We start from the raw sequence: 20022 nt of genomic DNA on the forward strand, positions 1-20022 counted from the left end.
ATTTCAGTAAAATTCAACAATTTCAGGTTGGCGCTTGTGCTGTGACAAAAGCTCCGAAGTTAACGTGCATTATCTTCCACTGTCCACCAGAGGTCACTGTTCACCCAGATGAATAACAACAGCTCAAACGGGCCCGACAACACTTTGCACTGTTATGCTACTGTCTGTGATGTTTTCCTGTCCATATATATTGTTCATTGTCATTGTGTTGTGTTAACTCTGTCTATGTCCATGTCTTTATGTTTTCTTTTCTATTTTTTTAGCTTGTGCCTAATAAGAAGTCCACTGACTTGGTTGTGTGGTCATTGACATATAACACAGATTCAGACTGTGTATGAAGATGGACAACATGAAGGCTCCCCAAAAAATGACGCCAAAGCATCTCGACTGCCACCTATTAACCAAACTTATAAGTCATATATGAAATATTTTTTTGTCAAGGAGATGTTTGCTGTCATATATAGGTAGTTCCTATAATACTCAATTGAAGTTTTCGTGTTTCTGATAAGTTTGGTTTAATGAGAAATGCGATGCTATAAAAACAGGGTGAAACCTCATGACTCACAATCTGTTAAGCCCACGTATCCGTGGAACCTCGATACTTCGGCTCCATCCACCTATTGCTACTCCACAGCCTCAGGCTGCAAAGTCATCATTGGTGCTAGACAGCAGTGTTTGTATGTGGGATGTTTTGGTTAAATTCATGGAAGTGGAGACACAATGCCAGTCTTTATTTACAGTCTAGGATGTCTGCACAAAATGTCATGGAAGCCTATTCAATAGTTGTTGAGATATTTCAATCAGAACCAAAGTGGTAGACAGACACTTTGCAATCCTTGTATGGCTAGACTTAAAAAAACAGAAACATTCACAACAACAGACGAAAACATTGAATTCACTTACATTTTAAGTTTACTGCTAAATGAAATAAAGAAAGTTGCTATTGTCAAGGCCGCTTTTAAGAGACACAGCACTTCCTACTGAAATCCGCCATCTAAAATCATACATCATTATATTTATTGATTTAAGTTTGATGTTATTAATGTTCTACAACATGATCACCATAAAGTTAAAATAAACCGCTGCAGCTATAGCTGTAAACATTTGGCTTCTGTTAATGTGAAAGCAAACCCACAGCAGAGAATTTCCGTTGCATGTGCTTCAAAATGAACAGTGGTCGTCTTGTGGTTTTGTCCCATGATGCTTAGAGGTGTTAGGTTCGACACCATCTCCCTGCTGTTCACATAGCTGTTAACAATGAATGCCGACAAGTGGATTTTCCCTTTAGCCCTGTGCTTCATTTGTGCATCTTCAAACGGTAAGAATGAGATATTTAGATTAACACTTTGAATAAAGCAAAAGTTTTTTCATCTGGGATAGTGGTGATGATCAAAATTGTAATAATTATTTGGCTAATATCATTGTTTGATCTATTGGTACAGTTTCTCAGTACTTTTATTTTTCATCTTTTTTTTTATCTTTATCTTAGTTTTCTTTTAATTCTTGTGGTTAGCTATTTAGATTTACATAAATCTGACTACAGTATCATTTACTTTTATATTTAGATATGTTTAATGTTGTAAATATATAGATTGAAATTTTTCAATTTAATATACAGTACGTAAAACAACATTAGTTCAAATTGTAAATTACATTATCATTTTCTTATTCTGCTCAAACGGTTTCTTTAATTTATTCTCAATGCTGATGGTTAATGCTGAGATAGCAATAAAAAAGGACGAATCATTTCTATTGTTGATACACTTGAATCTCTTCCCATCAAGATGAGCAGCACTTTGAGAAATCGTGCGGGCAGAATCCGAATCTGTGTGAGATGCTCACAGTCAGCACTCCACTTGGCTCGTCTGTGCTTCTTCCATGCAACTTTTCAACCAGCGGCCTCGGGAAGGTGTCGTGGGGCCGCGCTTCCGGGGAAAACCTGCTCCATCTCATGTCTGATGGCCACGTGCAGTTCATGCTACCCAAAGAGGGCCGTGTGAAAGTGTTCCCAAACCAGGGCTCGAGGGGGAAATATCCCATCAGGATCGATGACCTTCAGGACTCTGACCTGGGGCGTTACTGCTGCTCGCAGGGAGATAAGTGTCATCAGGTGGACTTGCATGTCACAACAGGTATGTGGGTTTCTCTTTGAATGTGTCAGTGAGTGCAGCAGGTCTGTCAGAGAGACCCTGCAACTGTTTCCTTTCCGATTCATACACCGTCTAGACCACACGCTTGAGAGCGGGCAAGTTGAGCAAGAGTTTCCTGTGGACGTGTCTTTGTAAAACCATAACTTCTTCATGCAGGCACACTGAGTGAAGAGACATGGCGACTGATCTACATCTGTGTTGGTGTGGTAACGTTCATCCTGCTGGGTGTCAGCAGCTACTGTGAGTACCTGTCCAGTCCTACTCTTTCATTCCTCTGCAGTTGGATGTATTAGTTTGTTGGTTGCTGGTTATCTACAACAACATTTTTTATTTCAGTCCTCCACAAAAAGATGACACAGGACAGTACCAACAATCTTAGCGTAGATATTGAGGGTAAGCAAACATTTTTATCATTTACCATTTCAATTAGATCCATGCTCTGTATACTGATGCTTTGTGCACAGATATTTTAACATTACAAAAGATAATGTTTATACAGTTTACACTATTTATCTTGATTTTAAGTTGCCACAGATGAGGGCACATCCTTTCCTTATGGTTGAGGTACACATGTTTTATCAATCATATGATATATGACCAGCTAAGATTGTGATGAGGAGCTGGATGTGTCAAAACTTAAATTAGAAAGAAAATGAACAGAATGATACATAACAGAGAATATAGGAAAAAATAGCTCTCAGTAGAGAACATACCTCTGCCAATGCCCAACTTTTTCGTCATGAACCACATTTACATTTGCTGGATCTGTTTTTTTATTTGTATCTGCCAAAAATTGCACACACAAATACCAGTCCCCTAAACATGCACAATTGGTCAACATTCATGAATTATTTTCTCACTAATTTAAATATTGAAAAACATCTTATCTCACAATGTAAAAAGAAAGTAATATATATATATATATATCCTGGATCCGCCCCCTGATGGGGATCCACACCAAAGTTTAATGTCCCACCATTCCACAGAATTTCATGGAAATCGGTTGAGTGGCTTTTGTAATTCTGAAAAACAGACAGAAACATAACCTTCTTGGCGGAGGTAAAGAAAAGTAACATATTCTGACAAAAGGATGAAAAACAATGGGAATTTTCATTTTTGTTAATGTGTCTAACTCTGTCTTCAGGACTTCTGCATGTGTTGCATCCTTAAACAGACAGGACTCCATTTTCTGTTTGACAACATCATTCTCTATCCAACATCTTTATGCCTCAAAGCTGTTTTACAGCACTGCAGTAAAGTGGACCAATCTCGTGTGGCTTACAGCATTAAATCAATCTCCCAGTTATGAGTAACAGTAGAAACAAAAAAATATATGAGGGTAAGAGTTAGGATTAGAGACAATTCAAATATTTAAAGGTGACATATTTACCATAAAAACATGAGATTGGCATTAATAATCTGCAAACTCGGTAAGAAAGACAAAATGCTACTATTACTATTGAGAGTCAAACTATTGATTCATATGTTTAATTCAGTAGTCAGTGACCCACCTGCACCAACAGGCCGAGAGCCACAACATGGAGAACTCGGAGGTAATCTACAGCTACACACACACACACACATACAAAGTCTTTCAATCAACAATAATAATTCATAGATTACAGTTCTTAGCATCTGCATTGATTGTCCATCAGTTGGTTTCCAGGGAGGTCATGTAGGGCCTACATTGTGGGGTGGCGAGGGGAGGGCGTATGAAACTTAGCTTATTTGAAAGTTAAACATAATGATAAGTATTCGCATGGGGTAATGTTTGTCTGCACATGCTTTGTTTATCAACTACATAATTAAGTCTTCAATGCACCAAAAATGAATTGTGGAAAGAAGTGGCTGTTAAAAGGTGACACGGCCCATTCCTTCCCTAAATAAATTTAAAAAACAGACACTGTGAAGTGTCAAGCTCAGATTTCCCCTAATGCTGGTGTCGCTGTTGAAATCAACTAATCAACCTCCCCCATCCATGTGACCTCGATCCACAATTTGTTTCTTTTTCTTTTACTTTCTCTATAGGAGCAGACAACCATAGTCTTGTTTACGGTGCGTTCACACAGCTCTATGTCCACATTTTGGATTCACCTTTTTATAAAGCTAATGTCACTCTATCCCTCTTAACACATCACTAATGTCAGTTTCACTACTTCTTAACTTATCTAATTTTTTTAAAATTAGAGAACGATGACCAGGACCCAGCCAACCAGCAGGGGGACCCCAAAATAAACTATTGTAGTACTGTAGGTCTCCCTGATCTATACAAAGCTCAGACAACTCAGAGCACTGTTTATGCAAACTTGAACCAGTTTAATTTTGAGATGGTGGAGAGTCAGAGAACTACACACAGATTCCAAAGAGGTGCATATACATACCTTCTTACTGACTGACCTACCTTACTGCCTACCTACCTACCTGCCTACTTACAGTATCTGCCTACCTAACTACATGCATACTTGCCTGCCTACCTAATTACCCAACAAACTAACAAACTAACAAACTAACTAACTAACTAACTAACTAACTAACTAACTAACTAACTAACTAACTAACTAACTAACTAACTACTTGCCTCCCTGCCTGCCTGCCTGCCTGCCTGCCTGCCTACCTACAGTATCTACCCACCTACCTACCTACCTACCTACCTACCTACCTACCTACCTACCCACCTACCTACCTACCTAACGACCTACCTACCTACCTACCTACCTACCTACCTACCTACCTACCTACCCACCTACCTACCTAACTACCTGCTTGCCTACCTACCTACCTACCTACTTACCTACCTACCTACCTACCTACCTACCTACCTACCTACCTACCTACCCACCTACCTACCTAACTACCTGCTTGCCTACCTACCTACCTACTTACCTACCTACCTACCTACCTACCTACCTACCTACCTACCTACCTACCTACCTACCTACCTACCTACCAACCTACCTACCTACCTACCTATCTACCTACCTACCTAACTTACTAACTAACTAACTAACTTACTAACTAACTAAGTACATTCTTACCGACATACCTACCTACCTATCTACTGAGTAACTAGGTTTTATCTGGCCTCCCTAGAAGTCTACGACAGATCAGGAAAATCCTGTTTCACTCAACATGATTATGGTAATTTTAATATTTTTCATGATTTCCATCCTGTCAGGAATTTCACTAATTTGTTTTATTGCACAGTTAACCAAGATGAAATCAGCAATCAACAAACCATGTCAGCTACAGTGGAGAATCATGGGAGAGGTATTTAGACATTTTTGTCTCTTATCATCCATCATAATTAAAAAATAATAATGTCCTGTCTGTTGTATTCTATATTACCACAGGTTTCAGGAAGAAGAAAGCCAAAGCAAGTGAGTGCTGACTTCATATGTGCACATGTTTCTGATTAAATAATTCTGTGCACTAAACTTCTCTGCCACTTTTCTGCTCAGATCGTGAATACAACAACCCGATATACAACAGAAGCCAAGAACAGCTCAACCAATAGAGAGCCACCTGTCGTGATGTTTTCAGAATCAGCATCCTGTCATGATTACAGTCCCTCATCAGTCATTTCCTGTTTGTTTTTTGTCTTCAGCAAATAAAGATCCTCAAACCCACAAAAAATCATATCTGTGCAGGTGCTGAATTTAGACAAGCATATATACATCAGATTAAATGCTATATTTAATTACAAGATGTTGTGTCATCATTAGCTCATCCTAAAGAGAAAAACACATTCACACATATACACAGATTACACCAGTATGCTTTCAATTAATTTCAAAAGATAAGATAAACTGTGTTGATGCCACACCAGAGAAATTTACCTGTTACAGCAGCAGAGAGTCAGAATTAGGTAAACAATGAAATAGACAATAACTAATAAAATAACAAATAAAAATACATAGAGTATGTACATAACATACACCTTTAACTACGGATGGAAATATTGTTTGTATAAGAATGTACTTTTCATTACAAATAGTGAGTAGTTTAGTGTGGAAAAGCAGTGCAGTTGCAGCTTATACACATTACACACATTATCTGAAGAAAACAATGTGTTAAATCACTGAACCACATGTATATGTTTGTTGTTTGCAAATGTCCCTTTTATTTTCTATAATTCTTTTTAGCTGCCGATTCCTGTATGGTTAGAAGTACGTTCTTTGTTCTTTGTTCAACTTCCTGTATGCTTGCTTTTATTTACATTTGAAATTAAACTTGTTCTAATAACTATTAATATATCCATCTTATATATATATATATATATATATATATATATATATATATATATATATATATATATATATATATCGCTTACGGTATACATCCTCCTGCAATACATATTTCTACAAATGATATATCCATCTGTGGTGAAAGGTGTATACTCTGGACATATTCCCTGCATTGTAAATATCTTATCTTCAATTTTATTCTAGTTTTTCACATGGCCTCTTGTCTACCTAGCTTATCTTATTTTATCCTATCCTATCTTATCTTATTACACAATACTGGACAGATTCCCAATAAACTTGGAGCAAGAATGTTGTATGGGTCACTGAAGAACCCATAACATTTTGGTGGGGATTCAGATCAGGGGACTGATTCCAGAATGTGTTACCATAAATGTTTTTTGATGAAAAAAAAAATCTGGAGTGTTTTGGGAACTGATATCTGTGGGTGTGTGGCCTGTTGGGCCTCGATGGGGTCGTGCTCTCTACTGACGGACATTGCTCTTTGAGCTGCTCTCACTCTGGATTGAATCATGTCAATTAAGCCAGATGTGAACCACCTGCTCCACCTGTGTCAGCAAACAAAGATGGAGACCTACACTTCAACCGCTGTCTGGGTGACATTTATATATTTTTCTCTGCTTCTTTTGAAATACGAAGCCCACACTGCTTCAGATCTATATCAAGCAACAGTCCATAACACCGTGAGTAATAATAACAGCTTGCTCTGCCTTGACGGGTTCATGTCTGTTTACATATCAAAGGTGCAATTCGCTGATCTTCCTCATGCCATTTACGTCCAAGGTAAGTCAGACAATAAAAAAACGTATCTTGCGTGGTAACAGTACAGGTCTGAAGTGGTTGTGTTTGCTCTGCTGTTTGTGTTCACATTTGCACTCAGATGAACACAGTGGATATTACCAAGCTGTCTCAATAGCAAAACACTGCCACTACTTCCTAGGTGAAAGTGATACTTTCATGATCTTAACAATTGCTTCCGATGGCTGTTTTGTGAAAAGACAAGTAAGTGAGTAAAATAGTCTTTTAAACCTTTGTTTTTATTTTTAATGCAGATCTTTATATATTTGTATATTTAATCAAATTTTCTTTTACAATTTTGTATATTAGAAATACACCACTAGTCTGACAGTTGTTATTATGACACTTGAAGACAGAGGAGGATTTGGGGTGTTCGAGTCAATACCTCTCATGTGTGAATGGGGAATTAAAGGTAATTCCAACAGATAAATGTTGTAAAATTATGATTATTTTTATAGTTGTGTTTATAATTATCTGTTTGTTTTCTGCAGAGGCAAACAAAGAGCGTTATCCCCCAGTGCCGAGACAGCTGTTCTGCAGCAAGGATGGGTTTAACATCACCATCACCCAGAATGCCACAGTCCCACCTCTGAACATGACCGATGTGTGGATCCCCTCCGGTCAAAGCCACATCTGTAAACCCAGAAAAAAATCCACAGATGCTGTGACTTTCCATTTTCCGTTCACTGATTGTGGTGCTCAGTCCATGGTAAATGTCAATCGGTTTCTTCCCTCAATCGGTTTCTACCCTTCTTGTCTCTGATGGGTCAGATGGTTATATTTGTGACTGGGGCCGGCTGTGGCTCGGCAGCTAGACCAGGTCGTCCACTGACCAGATGGTTGGTGGTTCGTGCTGAAGTATCCTTTGGGAAGATACTGAACCCCATAGGCCCGATGGTGTGTGAGTGATGTGTGATAGAGAAAGTGCTGCACATAGATGCATGGAATTTGTGTGTGAATGGGTATATGGCAAAAATAATGTATTGTAACCAACTTAGAGGGGTCATCAAGACTAGAGAAGTGCCATATAAATACAGAACATTAATCATTTAATAAAAAAAACAGGTTTGTTCTGTGTTTCGCAGGTGGAAGATGGAGTTATAACTTACTGGGTCAACATGGAGGCGAAACAACGTCCACAGAGTGGCTCCATATTTCGTGATACTCCTTTCAAGTAAGAATATGATCATACATACAAGTTGCTGCTTGAGAGATTTTGAATATTGTTGGTTCTTTTACCTTGCAAGGCTCTCACATAACTACCCACAACAAGGTCCAGCCCCTTAATATGGAGCTCTCATAGTTTTAGTTGACTATATGATGCAAGGATGTTTCTGTCTCTGACAAACATCTGTGGTACAACATAGTGATTTTTTAATAAGACATCAGAAGAAGTAAAATTCTTCCTCTGCATCTAGCTACATGAACAAAGTTGATTAACTCTTATTTTGAAAGCTCACAGGCTCCCATTTAGTTTCCTTGTTTTGTTTCAGTCTAACTGTGAGTTGTAGGTTTGCGCTGGTCAAAATGACACAAGCAAGGATCAAAGTTCAGGGAGAACAGTATGAGTTCCCATCAACTTTGAGAAACACAGGAATACTCAGGACTGAAATGAGGTTCGCCAAAGGTCAGTTTTTCTTTTTTTTTTACTTTCCATCACTCCTGCTTTTTATTTCATTGTCCACAAATTGTATTCTTTCATAGTTTAATGTCTATGTATTTTTCTTTTAATCATCTTTCTTCATAACCAAAGAAAATGTCTTCAGAATTGATTTAAATGCATCATTTTTATTCTGGCTATTTGAGTGCACAGTGAAACGTTGTTGTTGCTAACTCTGTGGGACAACTTTTTTTTCCTTACAGATTCTTCTTACAGTTTTTTCTACTCCCCTCAAGACCCTCCTGCAGTGACTGAGCTTGGCCGGCCTGTGTACGTGGAGGTGTCACTTCTCAAACACAAGGATAAGGACCTGGTGCTGCTGCTGGACGACTGCTGGGCCACGCCGACAGAAAACCTGCATGACCCGCAACGATGGAACCTGCTTGTCAACGGGTTAACAGGCGTAAAAACTATTTGGCAGATGTGATCTTTTCAGAAATGATAAAAAAAAATTAAAAGCGATCTGTACTTTAAAAGGAGAGTATACTGTGTTTGTATCCGGCCCAGGTTTCCTTTTACTGGTGATAGCCACAGAACCGTTGTGTTGCCAGTCGTCCCCAGTAAGGAGCTGACATGTCCCTCTCTTCACAAATGGTTTGTGGTCAGGATGTTCTCATTTGTGAAGCCCACAACATCTGAAAACCAGGTATGTATGGTGCTGCCTTTGGTCATTTTAAGTCTTGATGCTTTTAATTTATTGTGCAGATCTTCTCTTTCAGGTATATTTCCACTGCAATATAGAGATCTGTAAAAGACCAGGCTGCTTAAAGTCCTGCAGCAACGGTAAGTGAATACGTCACTTGTTTGTTCAATGATTCTGGTTGATTGAAAGTCTCACTTGCATGCAACACCAAGTGAATGATAAGTTTGTCTATTTCTTTCAGAAAGGCGTAAACTAAGAAGAATTACACCAGAGTCAGGACAGAGGATTCTTCACGGTGTGGTCTCTGGTGGACCTCTTCTTTATCGCCTTTAAATATTCAGAAAAAGAAACCTGCTATCTGAGGTCGTATTTGGAGGCGCTAAGATTTAAAACAGACATGTCCTTGATTTGTAATAAAATCAAATCAAAACTTTGCTTTATTGGTCTTCGATAGGGTTCCATTACGTAACTTTTTCTTCATCGACTCAACTCATCTGTTGAATGTATCAAATAATGCAAGTTGTCAGAGGGTCTTGTCCCAAAACCCAAACTAATGGCCCAAGTCATTTCTTCAGGTTTTTCAGAAAACACAAACAAATTCACCAAATATTGAATATATGATATTTATTAATAATTTCACTCAAAAAGGTTATGACAATAGATGACTATTGACATACTAATAACAATGTTTGTCAAGTATGTAACATAAGAGGAATAAATGACTTGGGCATATTTTTGAACATGCCTTTGTGACTTATGCAATTTTAAACCTTCATCTCATTCAACAATAAAGCATAATTAACAAACTAATTAAAAATAATGCTGAGGAGGCATGTGCATCTCCTTATTTGGAGGAGATGCTCCTTACCGGAGGTCCTGGAACTTTTCCTTGATTGGCAGAGCACATGGAAACATTCTCATCCATGCTATCGGCTCATTTGGCACCTGCACCCTTTGTGGCGGTGCTTCCCACTCAGATTCCTCAGACAGCTTGAAAACGACCTTGCATTCACTGTAAAACTGAAGAGCCCTTAAGTGATGCACAGTAAGATCTCCAGCTTTTTGCTTGGTCTGATGCGAATTAAGTAAGATCCATTCATTTTCAGGAACTCATCATGCTTGAGCACCTTCACATGGTAAGGTGATGGCCTGATTCTTGCAGTTCGGAGTATGATGACGTAATCTCTCGGAATGAAGTTATCCGTAACTATTTTGCGTCCAATACTACTATACATGCTGTTTTGTGTGTGTCCTGCAACAGGAATTTCTGTGTTTGACTTTGATCTCCTTGAGTTTCTGGATGGTCGTTGATCACATCTTCAAAGGACTCACAAGTGCTGGGGTATAGTCTGGATCGCTTATCACATCATCAGATATGTCGTCTTCATGGTGTGGATGTGTCTGCTTGGACTCTTCAACAACATCAACGGGAGTGTTTAAGGTATTGTCTGCTCCATCTGAAACAGAGCTTTGGCCTGGTACATGCTGCCTCATCTCTTCGACTGCCTCATTGTCATTTTCAGTGGATGAGGCCTGATCGGTGTCAGAATTGTCAAGTGCATCTCCTACCAAAAAGGAAAAACATTTCAACCATTTTAGATGTACAGTCACAAATGTGTGATCATTCTGAAAAACAGATCCTTTGTAATTTTTTAGTCATACACATATTTCTAGCTGTTAGATTACAATACTGTTTTAAAATCTTTCTTAATTAGATCATATAATGTGGAAAAAATTAGATAAAAACTGTAGATGAAATACTGTTTGAAAAGACAAAAGAGTTAACAGAAAGCCTATCACTTGTAACAGCCTCAGATTCTGGCGCCTTTCCACTCTGCTAAATGGACGAGGCAGAATTTATGAACTGGACTGCAGACAGCCATCAGGTGGCACTAGAGGCACGTTGGCTTCATTTTTGGGGAGCCGTCCTTGCCATCCATCTTTATATGCTGTCTGTGTTTTTTACTCAATAAGAGCACACTTGTATATTTTTGTGATATGGTCATTTTATGAGTGAACAGTGTTTAATAATGTAGGTTTTAAACATGTGTATGTGAAACAAAACTTGTATTCATTTTCCTTCACAAACAAAAGCCCTGCTTCAAGCCAATTGGCTCGTGAAAGTCAAGTCAATAATAATAATAATTAATAGACGTATGTAATTTGCATTAAATAATGTATTAATTACTTTTAATGTTCAATTCGTATGATTTTTGTATTATTATTTTTTAACGAGATTTTAATAAATCTGCCAGGCTTTTATTTTGGTAGAGGAGTTTGGGTGACGTACTCATTTTTAGACCAATAGGAACGCAGAACGGGTTAGTTTGCGGAAGTTGCGGAACTAGGGTCTGAAAAGATAAATGCGAAAGAAATAGGTGTTGTTTGAAGTGTAGTAGTGTATGTGGGGCTCACTGTTTATCTCATCACACAGTAAAAGCGTTCAGTTATGTCCTCATCAAGCAGACGGGACCGGAAGGACAACACCGAGTCAACAAACCTGCCGATTCATCGGCACAAAACCAAACTGATCGAGGCTGTAAAAAACAGCTCTTTTCTGGTTGTAACCGGGGAAACCGGCAGCGGGAAAACCACACAGCTTCCACAGTTCCTGCATCAAGCCGGTGAGCAGTCACTTATGGTCAGTCCGTGTCAACATCATCACACAGCTGGGCTGCACCATCACAGATCTGAACTTGTCATGTTGATTTGGCCTCATGACAAACACATGCAACCAAATATCACGTGTTGGATAACAAGGATGGTAGAGGTAGGCTAATGACGTCTTGGGGACTTCTGGGACGTCCTGAAGGTGCATCCCAATTGTATCATGGCGGTATGGGAATGTGTACTTTGGAGATGGTCCATGAGGATTATTTTTGTATACTGAGATTACAAACTGTTTAGATAAACATGGAGCTGGAAAGGAGCTTCAAAACGACAAGATAACCATTTCTCTGTGACCTGTATCAAAGGAGTTATGACCAGTTTAAATCACCTAAAAAGCTATCACTTCATGAGCCAATATCTCCCTTAACTAAGTTCAGAGAAACGTACCTTCCATAAGTCTGTCCATCCATCCATTATCTATACTACTTCCTTTGAGGGTCATGGGGGGAGCTGGAGCCAATCCCAGGTGACCTTGTGAAAGAGGTGGGGTACACCCTGCACAGGTTGCCAATATATATCCCAGGAACGACAGAGAGAGCAAGCCAGAGTACCTGCAGAAAACAAATCAGAACGGCCAATTTTATTTAAAACTGATGGTGCGACCCAAACATTGTGATGATTTGATCCGTAAAGAACCAATTCTGCAGCCCCATCCCTGATAATTTGGTATTGTATGAGTTACCACCACTGCTTAACACATTAGTATTATTTATTACGTTAAAAGACCAAATCTAAATACAATTTGACCTAAAGAAATCCACCATTTCATGTTCTCTCTTCTCTGCCGTATAGGTTTTTGTAAAGATGGCAAAATTGCTATCACCCAGCCCCGCCGGGTGGCTGCCATCACAGTGGCCCAGAGGGTAGCCCAGGAGATGCAATGCAGTCTGGGAAGAGAAGTTGGCTACCAAGTGCGCTTTGATGATTGCACATCACAGGTGAGAGGCAGAGATGGGACGACCCTGCAGTAAATCCAGCATCTTTTTTGTGAACGTCTGATAACTTGGAGGTGGGTCTGTGTTTGAGCCAGGACACGGTTGTGAAGTACCTGACGGACGGATGTTTGCTCAGAGAGATTCTGGCAGACCCTGGACTGTCTCAGTACAGTGTTGTGATCTTGGATGAGGTCCATGAACGCAGCCTCAACACAGTGAGTCAACATATTCACCGAATGTACATCAACGCATGGGATTCCTGCACTGAGCATGTGTTTCTAATTGTTTGTATTTGCTGCAGGATATCCTCCTGGGCTTATTGAAGAAAGTCTTCTCTGACCCCGTTGAGGCCACAAAGGGTCGATCCTTTCCGCTGAAGGTGGTGGTGATGTCTGCTACATTGGAAACTGACAAGCTTTCAGCCTTTCTCGGCGATTGTCCCATTTTTGTTATTCCTGGGAGGACGTTTCCTGTGGTCTGCACGTTTGGTTCTGCCGTGGGACCAAAAGATGTAGAAAGCACTGGTTATTTAAAAGAGGTACTGAGTTATGTTTGTAGTAGTGATGAAATAGTGTGAACATTATAGTGACCACAATTATCACGATTATCAGTATAGTTGTGGTGTTATTAAAATGTCCTGAACATTTTCAAGAAGTACTGATTCACAAGCCAAAGTAATTAAATGAGGTATAATAATGAAATAATATAATTATTTATAGTAAAAATAGTAATATAGCCAACACCAAATGTGTAACACTAACACTAAAGGAAGAAGGCTTTAGTATGTAAGTTGTTTTTTTGTTTACAATAAAAAATTCCAGTAATGCAGTTTTAACTATTCACAACCTTAAATAAGTAAATAAAATGATAATTTAGTTTTTCAAAAGTCTTGGAGTACTTTTAGAGCATCGTGATAATGCTGAGGGCGGCTCATTTCACTTCAGCACAGTGTGTAAGTCTTTAAGTTGCACACTGTTTCATCCCTATTATATGCTATATCTAAGTCTTTTTTATTTTAAGATTCTTACAGGAAAAGGCTATAACTTTAACTTTCACATTGATTGTTGAATGTTGATGTTGGTTGCATTTGACTGCCTTTGCTTCCAGGTGGTGAAAGTGGCCCTGGATGTGCACACCAGTGAGATGTGTGGGGACATTCTTGTGTTCTTAACCGGTGAGTTCCCATTATCAGGCCCTGAGATCACATTCAACCTTAAAAGTCTGTCCGTATTTTTTCGTACGTGTCATCCAATAGAAATCATCACGCACAGAAACTTTGCACAAGAAAGATGATTTTTATACTTCTTTAAAAAACGAAAACAAAAACATTGGGTCCATCCAAACCTGATAAGCCGCCAGGAACAAGGACAATTTTGTTTTCTGATAGAGGAGCTGTGAAATTATTTTGGTCGGTTTAAAGTCTATTTCAGGATGTAAGTGTTCCAGTTTGATATGTTACCAGCACTGATATCGCATATTAAAAATAAGAAAACTCATTTGTGAGATGTGTTAGCTTCTCAAATGACATTCTGGACAAATATGGTAGCTCTGAGGGCTCAAACTACTCTCTGAAACGCCTGTGACAGATGCAAAAAAGACAGCATATCAAAACCTGATCCGAAAATTTAATGACAGAATGTGATTGACACAACGTGAGGTCGTATTTATAAACGTGCGACAATTGATGAATACGGACTCAAACCTTAATGCTGACAAAATCAGCCACATGACTTCTCTTTATGTTTGACAGGTCAGTCAGAGATTGAACGCGCCTGTGACCTGCTATTTGAAAAAGCAGAGTTCATAGACTATCGCTATGATGTGGAGGACCAGACGGTGGAGGGTCTTCTCATATTGCCGCTGTATGGATCCATGCCCACTGGTAAACACACAACTGCTACGGTTGTTACACCTGACTGTGAGATACATTTTTACAAGTTGAAGTTAGTGTCTTCTTTTTTGTGTGTGTGTTCTTGTCATAGAGCAACAGAGGCAGATCTTTCAGCCCCCGCCTCCGGGAATAAGAAAGTGTGTAGTTGCCACTAACATTGCAGCAACATCTCTAACCATCAATGGTATAAAGTAAGTGAGGCCTGTGGTCAATGCTTTATCATATGTAACCATGTCATTGAGATATTAAATCAACATCACTGAAATATTTCAGTTAAGCCATTGAAAAGCCAACATCACTTTCTTCTATAGGTACATCATAGACAGCGGGTTTGTGAAGCAACTCAGCCACAACTCACAGGTGGGCATGGATATCTTGGAGGTGGTGCCTATTTCAAAGTGAGCCGCGCCGAAAGTACAATTATTTCAGACCTGCATATAGTTTCGTTTTTAAAGGAGACATATTCTGCTCATATTCAGGTTCATAATTTTAATTTGGGTTATTTCTTTAAAATAGCTTACTCGGACACAGAGATTTTAAAGGTCAACAGGACTTTACCTGGTTAAACAAGGGTTAAATAAACATGCTCTAATGTTCAGAAAACACATCACTTTCCTCATTCGGACATGACTTGGGGTGCATTATGCAAACGTGGGACATCAAGATGGTGTGGAAATATTGACCGGATTGCTGACAAGGCATTTCAGGTGCTTCATGAACAGTGTTTTCTGTGGTGAAGAGGAGCTTTTTGTGCTTTTTAACTTTGCAGTCCATTACATGAACAAAACAATCCCATATACAACACTAAAAGGCACACTGAAAAAGCACAATATGTCTCCTTAAATCATTTTCATGCCAACGGTAATGGCAGTAAAGAAAAAGGATTGTCGTCTGTGATTAGGAGCGAGGCGCAGCAGAGAGCAGGCCGAGCTGGAAGAACCTCAGCGGGAAAATGCTTCCGGATCTATTCAAAGGAATTTTGGGAAAAGATCATGCCTGAATACACGATTCCAGAAATCCAGAGGACAAGTCTGACAGCAGTCGTACTCACACTCAAGTGCCTGGGCGTCCATGATGTCATCAGGTACACTGGTCCCCACTCTGTATCTGTTTGCTTTCCTAATTCCTACTAATTTATTTGTAAAGACTTTAATGTCTTAAATAATAAGTTGATATTTTTTTTAAGGTTTCCTTATCTGGACTGTCCAGAGGAGAGGTTTATTCTAGAAGCACTAAAAGAGCTCTATCAATTTGATGCTATTGACAGGTGAGTGGTTTCACCTGGTCACCAAGTGTTTGGTAGTTCTTCTTGTTGAAGTTTCCTGAGCTTTGTGTGTCTGATGCTTGGACTGCAGGAGGGGTAGAGTGACCAAGCTGGGGGAGCTGATGGTGGAGTTCCCGCTGCAACCAGGCCTCACCAGGGCTTTGCTCAAAGCCGCCTCGCTCGGCTGCCAGGATCTGCTACTTCCTGTGGCCGCCATGCTGTCTGTGGAGAACATCCTCATCAGGCCAGGTCAGTAGTTAAGCTATTGGTTTTATTCTGGAATTTGCTTCTAAGTAAAGAATACAAGGGGGAAGAACACACTTGTCTTATCTATATACTGTGTTTTTTAAGGGAAATGTCTATTAGCACAGGTACTGCAACTCGTCCGTCAGTCCCTGTGACAGGAACTGGCGTGTGAAGATGAAGCCCCTTTTTCCATGGGTCAAAAAACCCGCCAACATGTGGCTTTTGTCCCCAATAAGAATGGATACAATTGGCATATGTTCCTGGGTCAAAAGACTCTGCAGTGGACCCAAGTTTTTATCGTCTCTGTCGCTGATCTGCAGTGATGGATATATGACACCTAGGTGAACGCACTTATTTCTTCTTCTTTATTTTGGCAGTCTAGATGTTGACGCTGCACCTTTCCCAGCACAAAGTTATGACCAGCCTTTGATTGTGCCGGTGTCGGCACATAAATAGCCATGAATGTTTTTTTAGTTTATGTTTTTTTTTTTCATATTGGGAGCGTCTTATAGCATTTTTTCCTCTTCATATGATGCAACTCAGACAAGACAGCAAAGTGAGAGAGCTTCTCAGTTTCTGTTGCGTTACGTGAACAAATAATAGAAGGGCAAACTCCTTGTGATATCCTTGCATATCAATTATCAGATGCAGAAACATAAACTTCTATTTAACTGGTTTTATTGCTGGAACCACCATGCTACATTACAACATGACCAATGTAGGGGTACGTCCTTACCTGGCTAGGTCATACACACCCTGACCACGACTCTATCTAATCCCCACTATGCAAATAGTGCTGGCCCTGGACTGTGATAACATATCAATAACCCCTTCATGACACGCCTCTACAAGCTATGGGAAAGGAGTCATTTGCCTTTTTATGCATCTGTACTCGCGACGGCATCATACTTTGAGGTTCTTCCTTCCATATGTCCATCCCCAAGGTCGTCAAAGGTCACGGTGGCCTTATGTGAATCTGGAAAAAAATATATGTGTACTGAAACTGCAGTGGTTGGTGAGAGCATACAACCCCACTGCGGTATTTCTAGTTTAGCGGGTTAGCCCATATCAAAAAAACACTCTGTCAGTGAATTTCAGTGTAACTGATCTCATGCTCTCTTCAGGACACCCTGAGAAGCTGAAAGAGGCAGATAAGAAGCACAGAGGGCTGGCTGACAAAAGCGGCAGCATGAACGATTTTGCCACACTTCTGAGTGTGTTTCAGTCGTGCAAATCCAGGTAGAGTACAGAATACATTACTGCTGCAAGTTGAACCTGTACTATTTCTTGTTGCTTGTATAAATGAATGACTGTGTCTCACTTGTATTATCACAGCTGTCATATGTGCGGGCCTTTCTCTTGTATTCTGCAGTGACAGGCCTTCTTCATGGTGTAAAGAGAACTGGATCCACTGGAGGGCGCTGAAGTCGGCCTTTAGCGTGGAGACTCAGCTGCGAGAGATCCTCCTCCGCCTCCAGAAGGTACAGCAGTGTGTTGTTTTCACATCGCTGACTGCAGCATGACGTGTATCCATTCTCTGTTGATGTAAACATTGCAGCCGCAATGCACAGTTTCTGTTAAGCCATCACAACTGATAGTTGCTCCCCACATTATTAATGTACTTGAATGAAACCTCTGAGCAGATCCGTGTTGTCAGATATTCAACTCAAATATACTGTCTTTTATTAATTTGTGTTTGCCCACACACTGCCGAGCTAATTAGTATAATTGTCATTATTATTTTTATTGTCTCCCAGAGGAGAGATTTCCCCGTTGAAACATTTGATGGCGACGAGAATGAACTCTTCAGACGATGCCTGTGCGCAGGATATTTCACCAACGTTGCCAGAAGGTATCACCAGGGCTCATTTAATTTACCCATCTTTAATGCCTTTGGTGTTTTGGGATTATTTTCTGGTTGAAAATAATTTTTTGTTAATTCCTTTTCATCCCACATTCTATAGGTCTATGGGAAATGTGTTTTGCACTATGGATGGACATGGGTCCATGGTTCACATTCATCCGTCATCATCGGTAAAGATTTTTTTAAGACATTTAAATTAATTGTATTCAAAAACACAGTTTGAAGATACATCGTGTTTGGAACCAAAATCAAAAATGATCTTTTTTTATTTCTCTCGCCATGGTGAATCCTCGCAGCTGTGTGACCAGGAGGGGAAGCTGAACTGGGTCATCTTCCACGACATGCTGGTGACTTCACGGGTGTACATCAGGACAGTGTGTCCAGTCCGGTATGAGTGGGTGAAGGACTTGTTACCTAAACTCCATGAGGTGGACGTCTATGAGCTGAGCAATGTGGCAAGAGAAGAAGTGACTGACGAAGAGATGGTTAAATGGGAGACCAAGGAAGCAGCCAAAAGACAACCAGGTTTTATGATCATCTACATATTATTTGTGAAATTGTGCTACAGTTTTATGGTTAGTCCAAAGTGGTGCCAGAGATGACCCACCTAAAGCACAGGGCGGATTAAAAGGCCAAAAAGAAAATGATGATCTGAAGTGTATTGCTGGTTGAATGAATTGATAATCTATACCAAGACATTTATGACAAGTTAATAAACTACCTCTGTGCTTCTTTCAGAGGTTTCTACTGAGGATGTCCTGAATAAGCACGAGAAGCGAAACAACGAAGCCTCTGTCAGTGATGCCCGTGCTCGCTACCTGCAGCGAAAACAACAGAGAGACCAGAATAAAACTCTCTGACAGAAAACACCTCCTCTTGATGACATGATTCATTCAAATTAATACTTTTGAAAATAACAAATGAATAATAAACTTTTTTTACATTTATACCATTGCCTCTTTCTAGTTTACTCCCTGCTTCACTCATAATGCAAGGAGATCATGTTTTCAATCAGTTTGTTCGTTTGTAAGTAAGATTTAGCAAAAATACTGGACAGACTTGTGTCAGGAAAGAACGTATTAAGTTTTGTCTGGATCAGGGGACAGATCCAGAATAGCTTATCCACTTTCTCCCACATTTCACTGGAGAAAAGGGACACTTTTGCAACATCTTCGTTGATTTCTCAGAGAATAATTCATGAACATTGCTGAATGTTTTCAGGACTGTTAGGGGACTCATATTTATGCTCCTACTAGAAACGCATCGATCAATAATTTGACACTTGGTAGTAGTAGTCCATTTTATTTCTTACTTTTTTTATGATATTTATTGTCGATACCACTCTCCTATGCAGCAATACTGGGGACAGGTGGAAATGTGCTGTTTAATGGAGATATTTCACAAGATTAAGTACTCTTTTAAATTCTGATTGGTTTTAGTATAGTATTATTGTTGCTGCTGTTGTTTAGAACATGCTATTTATCTTACCATGTACCAAGGAGTTTATGTTTGTGTCTGTTTGTTTGTCTATTAGTTAACAGGTTTACGCAAAAACTACCACACTCTAGTACATTGCAAGACAGGATGTTTTTCAACATTTCCAGTGAATTCTCAGGGAGTAATTCATGGATCTTGATTG

General features: G+C 39.6%; 2 protein-coding genes across 2 annotated transcripts; both read left to right on the forward strand.

Annotated features, from left to right (window-relative positions):
* The first annotated feature begins 1257 nt into the window (after positions 1-1257).
* On the forward strand, positions 1258-5783 carry LOC133003725 (uncharacterized). The gene is made up of 11 exons (XM_061073521.1): positions 1258-1318; positions 1785-2132; positions 2307-2390; positions 2487-2543; positions 3647-3703; positions 4179-4205; positions 4338-4517; positions 5241-5288; positions 5355-5417; positions 5501-5527; positions 5609-5783. The coding sequence occupies exons 1-11, from the start codon at positions 1258-1260 to the stop codon at positions 5662-5664; spliced, it is 1008 nt and encodes a 335-aa protein (XP_060929504.1). The 3' UTR covers positions 5665-5783.
* Positions 5784-11868: 6085 nt separating this feature from the next.
* Positions 11869-19330, forward strand: dhx40 (DEAH (Asp-Glu-Ala-His) box polypeptide 40). Its single transcript, XM_061073187.1, has 17 exons — positions 11869-12137; positions 12976-13121; positions 13214-13333; positions 13420-13656; positions 14226-14292; positions 14869-15000; positions 15101-15200; positions 15321-15407; positions 15911-16093; positions 16196-16276; positions 16365-16522; positions 17644-17758; positions 17892-18000; positions 18277-18371; positions 18484-18553; positions 18680-18908; positions 19122-19330. Exons 1-17 carry the CDS (start codon positions 11963-11965, stop codon positions 19241-19243), a joined length of 2226 nt encoding a protein of 741 aa, XP_060929170.1. The 5' UTR covers positions 11869-11962; the 3' UTR covers positions 19244-19330.
* The last annotated feature ends 692 nt before the right edge of the window (positions 19331-20022 follow it).

Source organism: Limanda limanda, chromosome 6 (genome assembly GCF_963576545.1).
Source record: "Limanda limanda chromosome 6, fLimLim1.1, whole genome shotgun sequence".
In the NCBI taxonomy this organism is placed as follows: Eukaryota; Metazoa; Chordata; class Actinopteri; order Pleuronectiformes; family Pleuronectidae; genus Limanda; species Limanda limanda.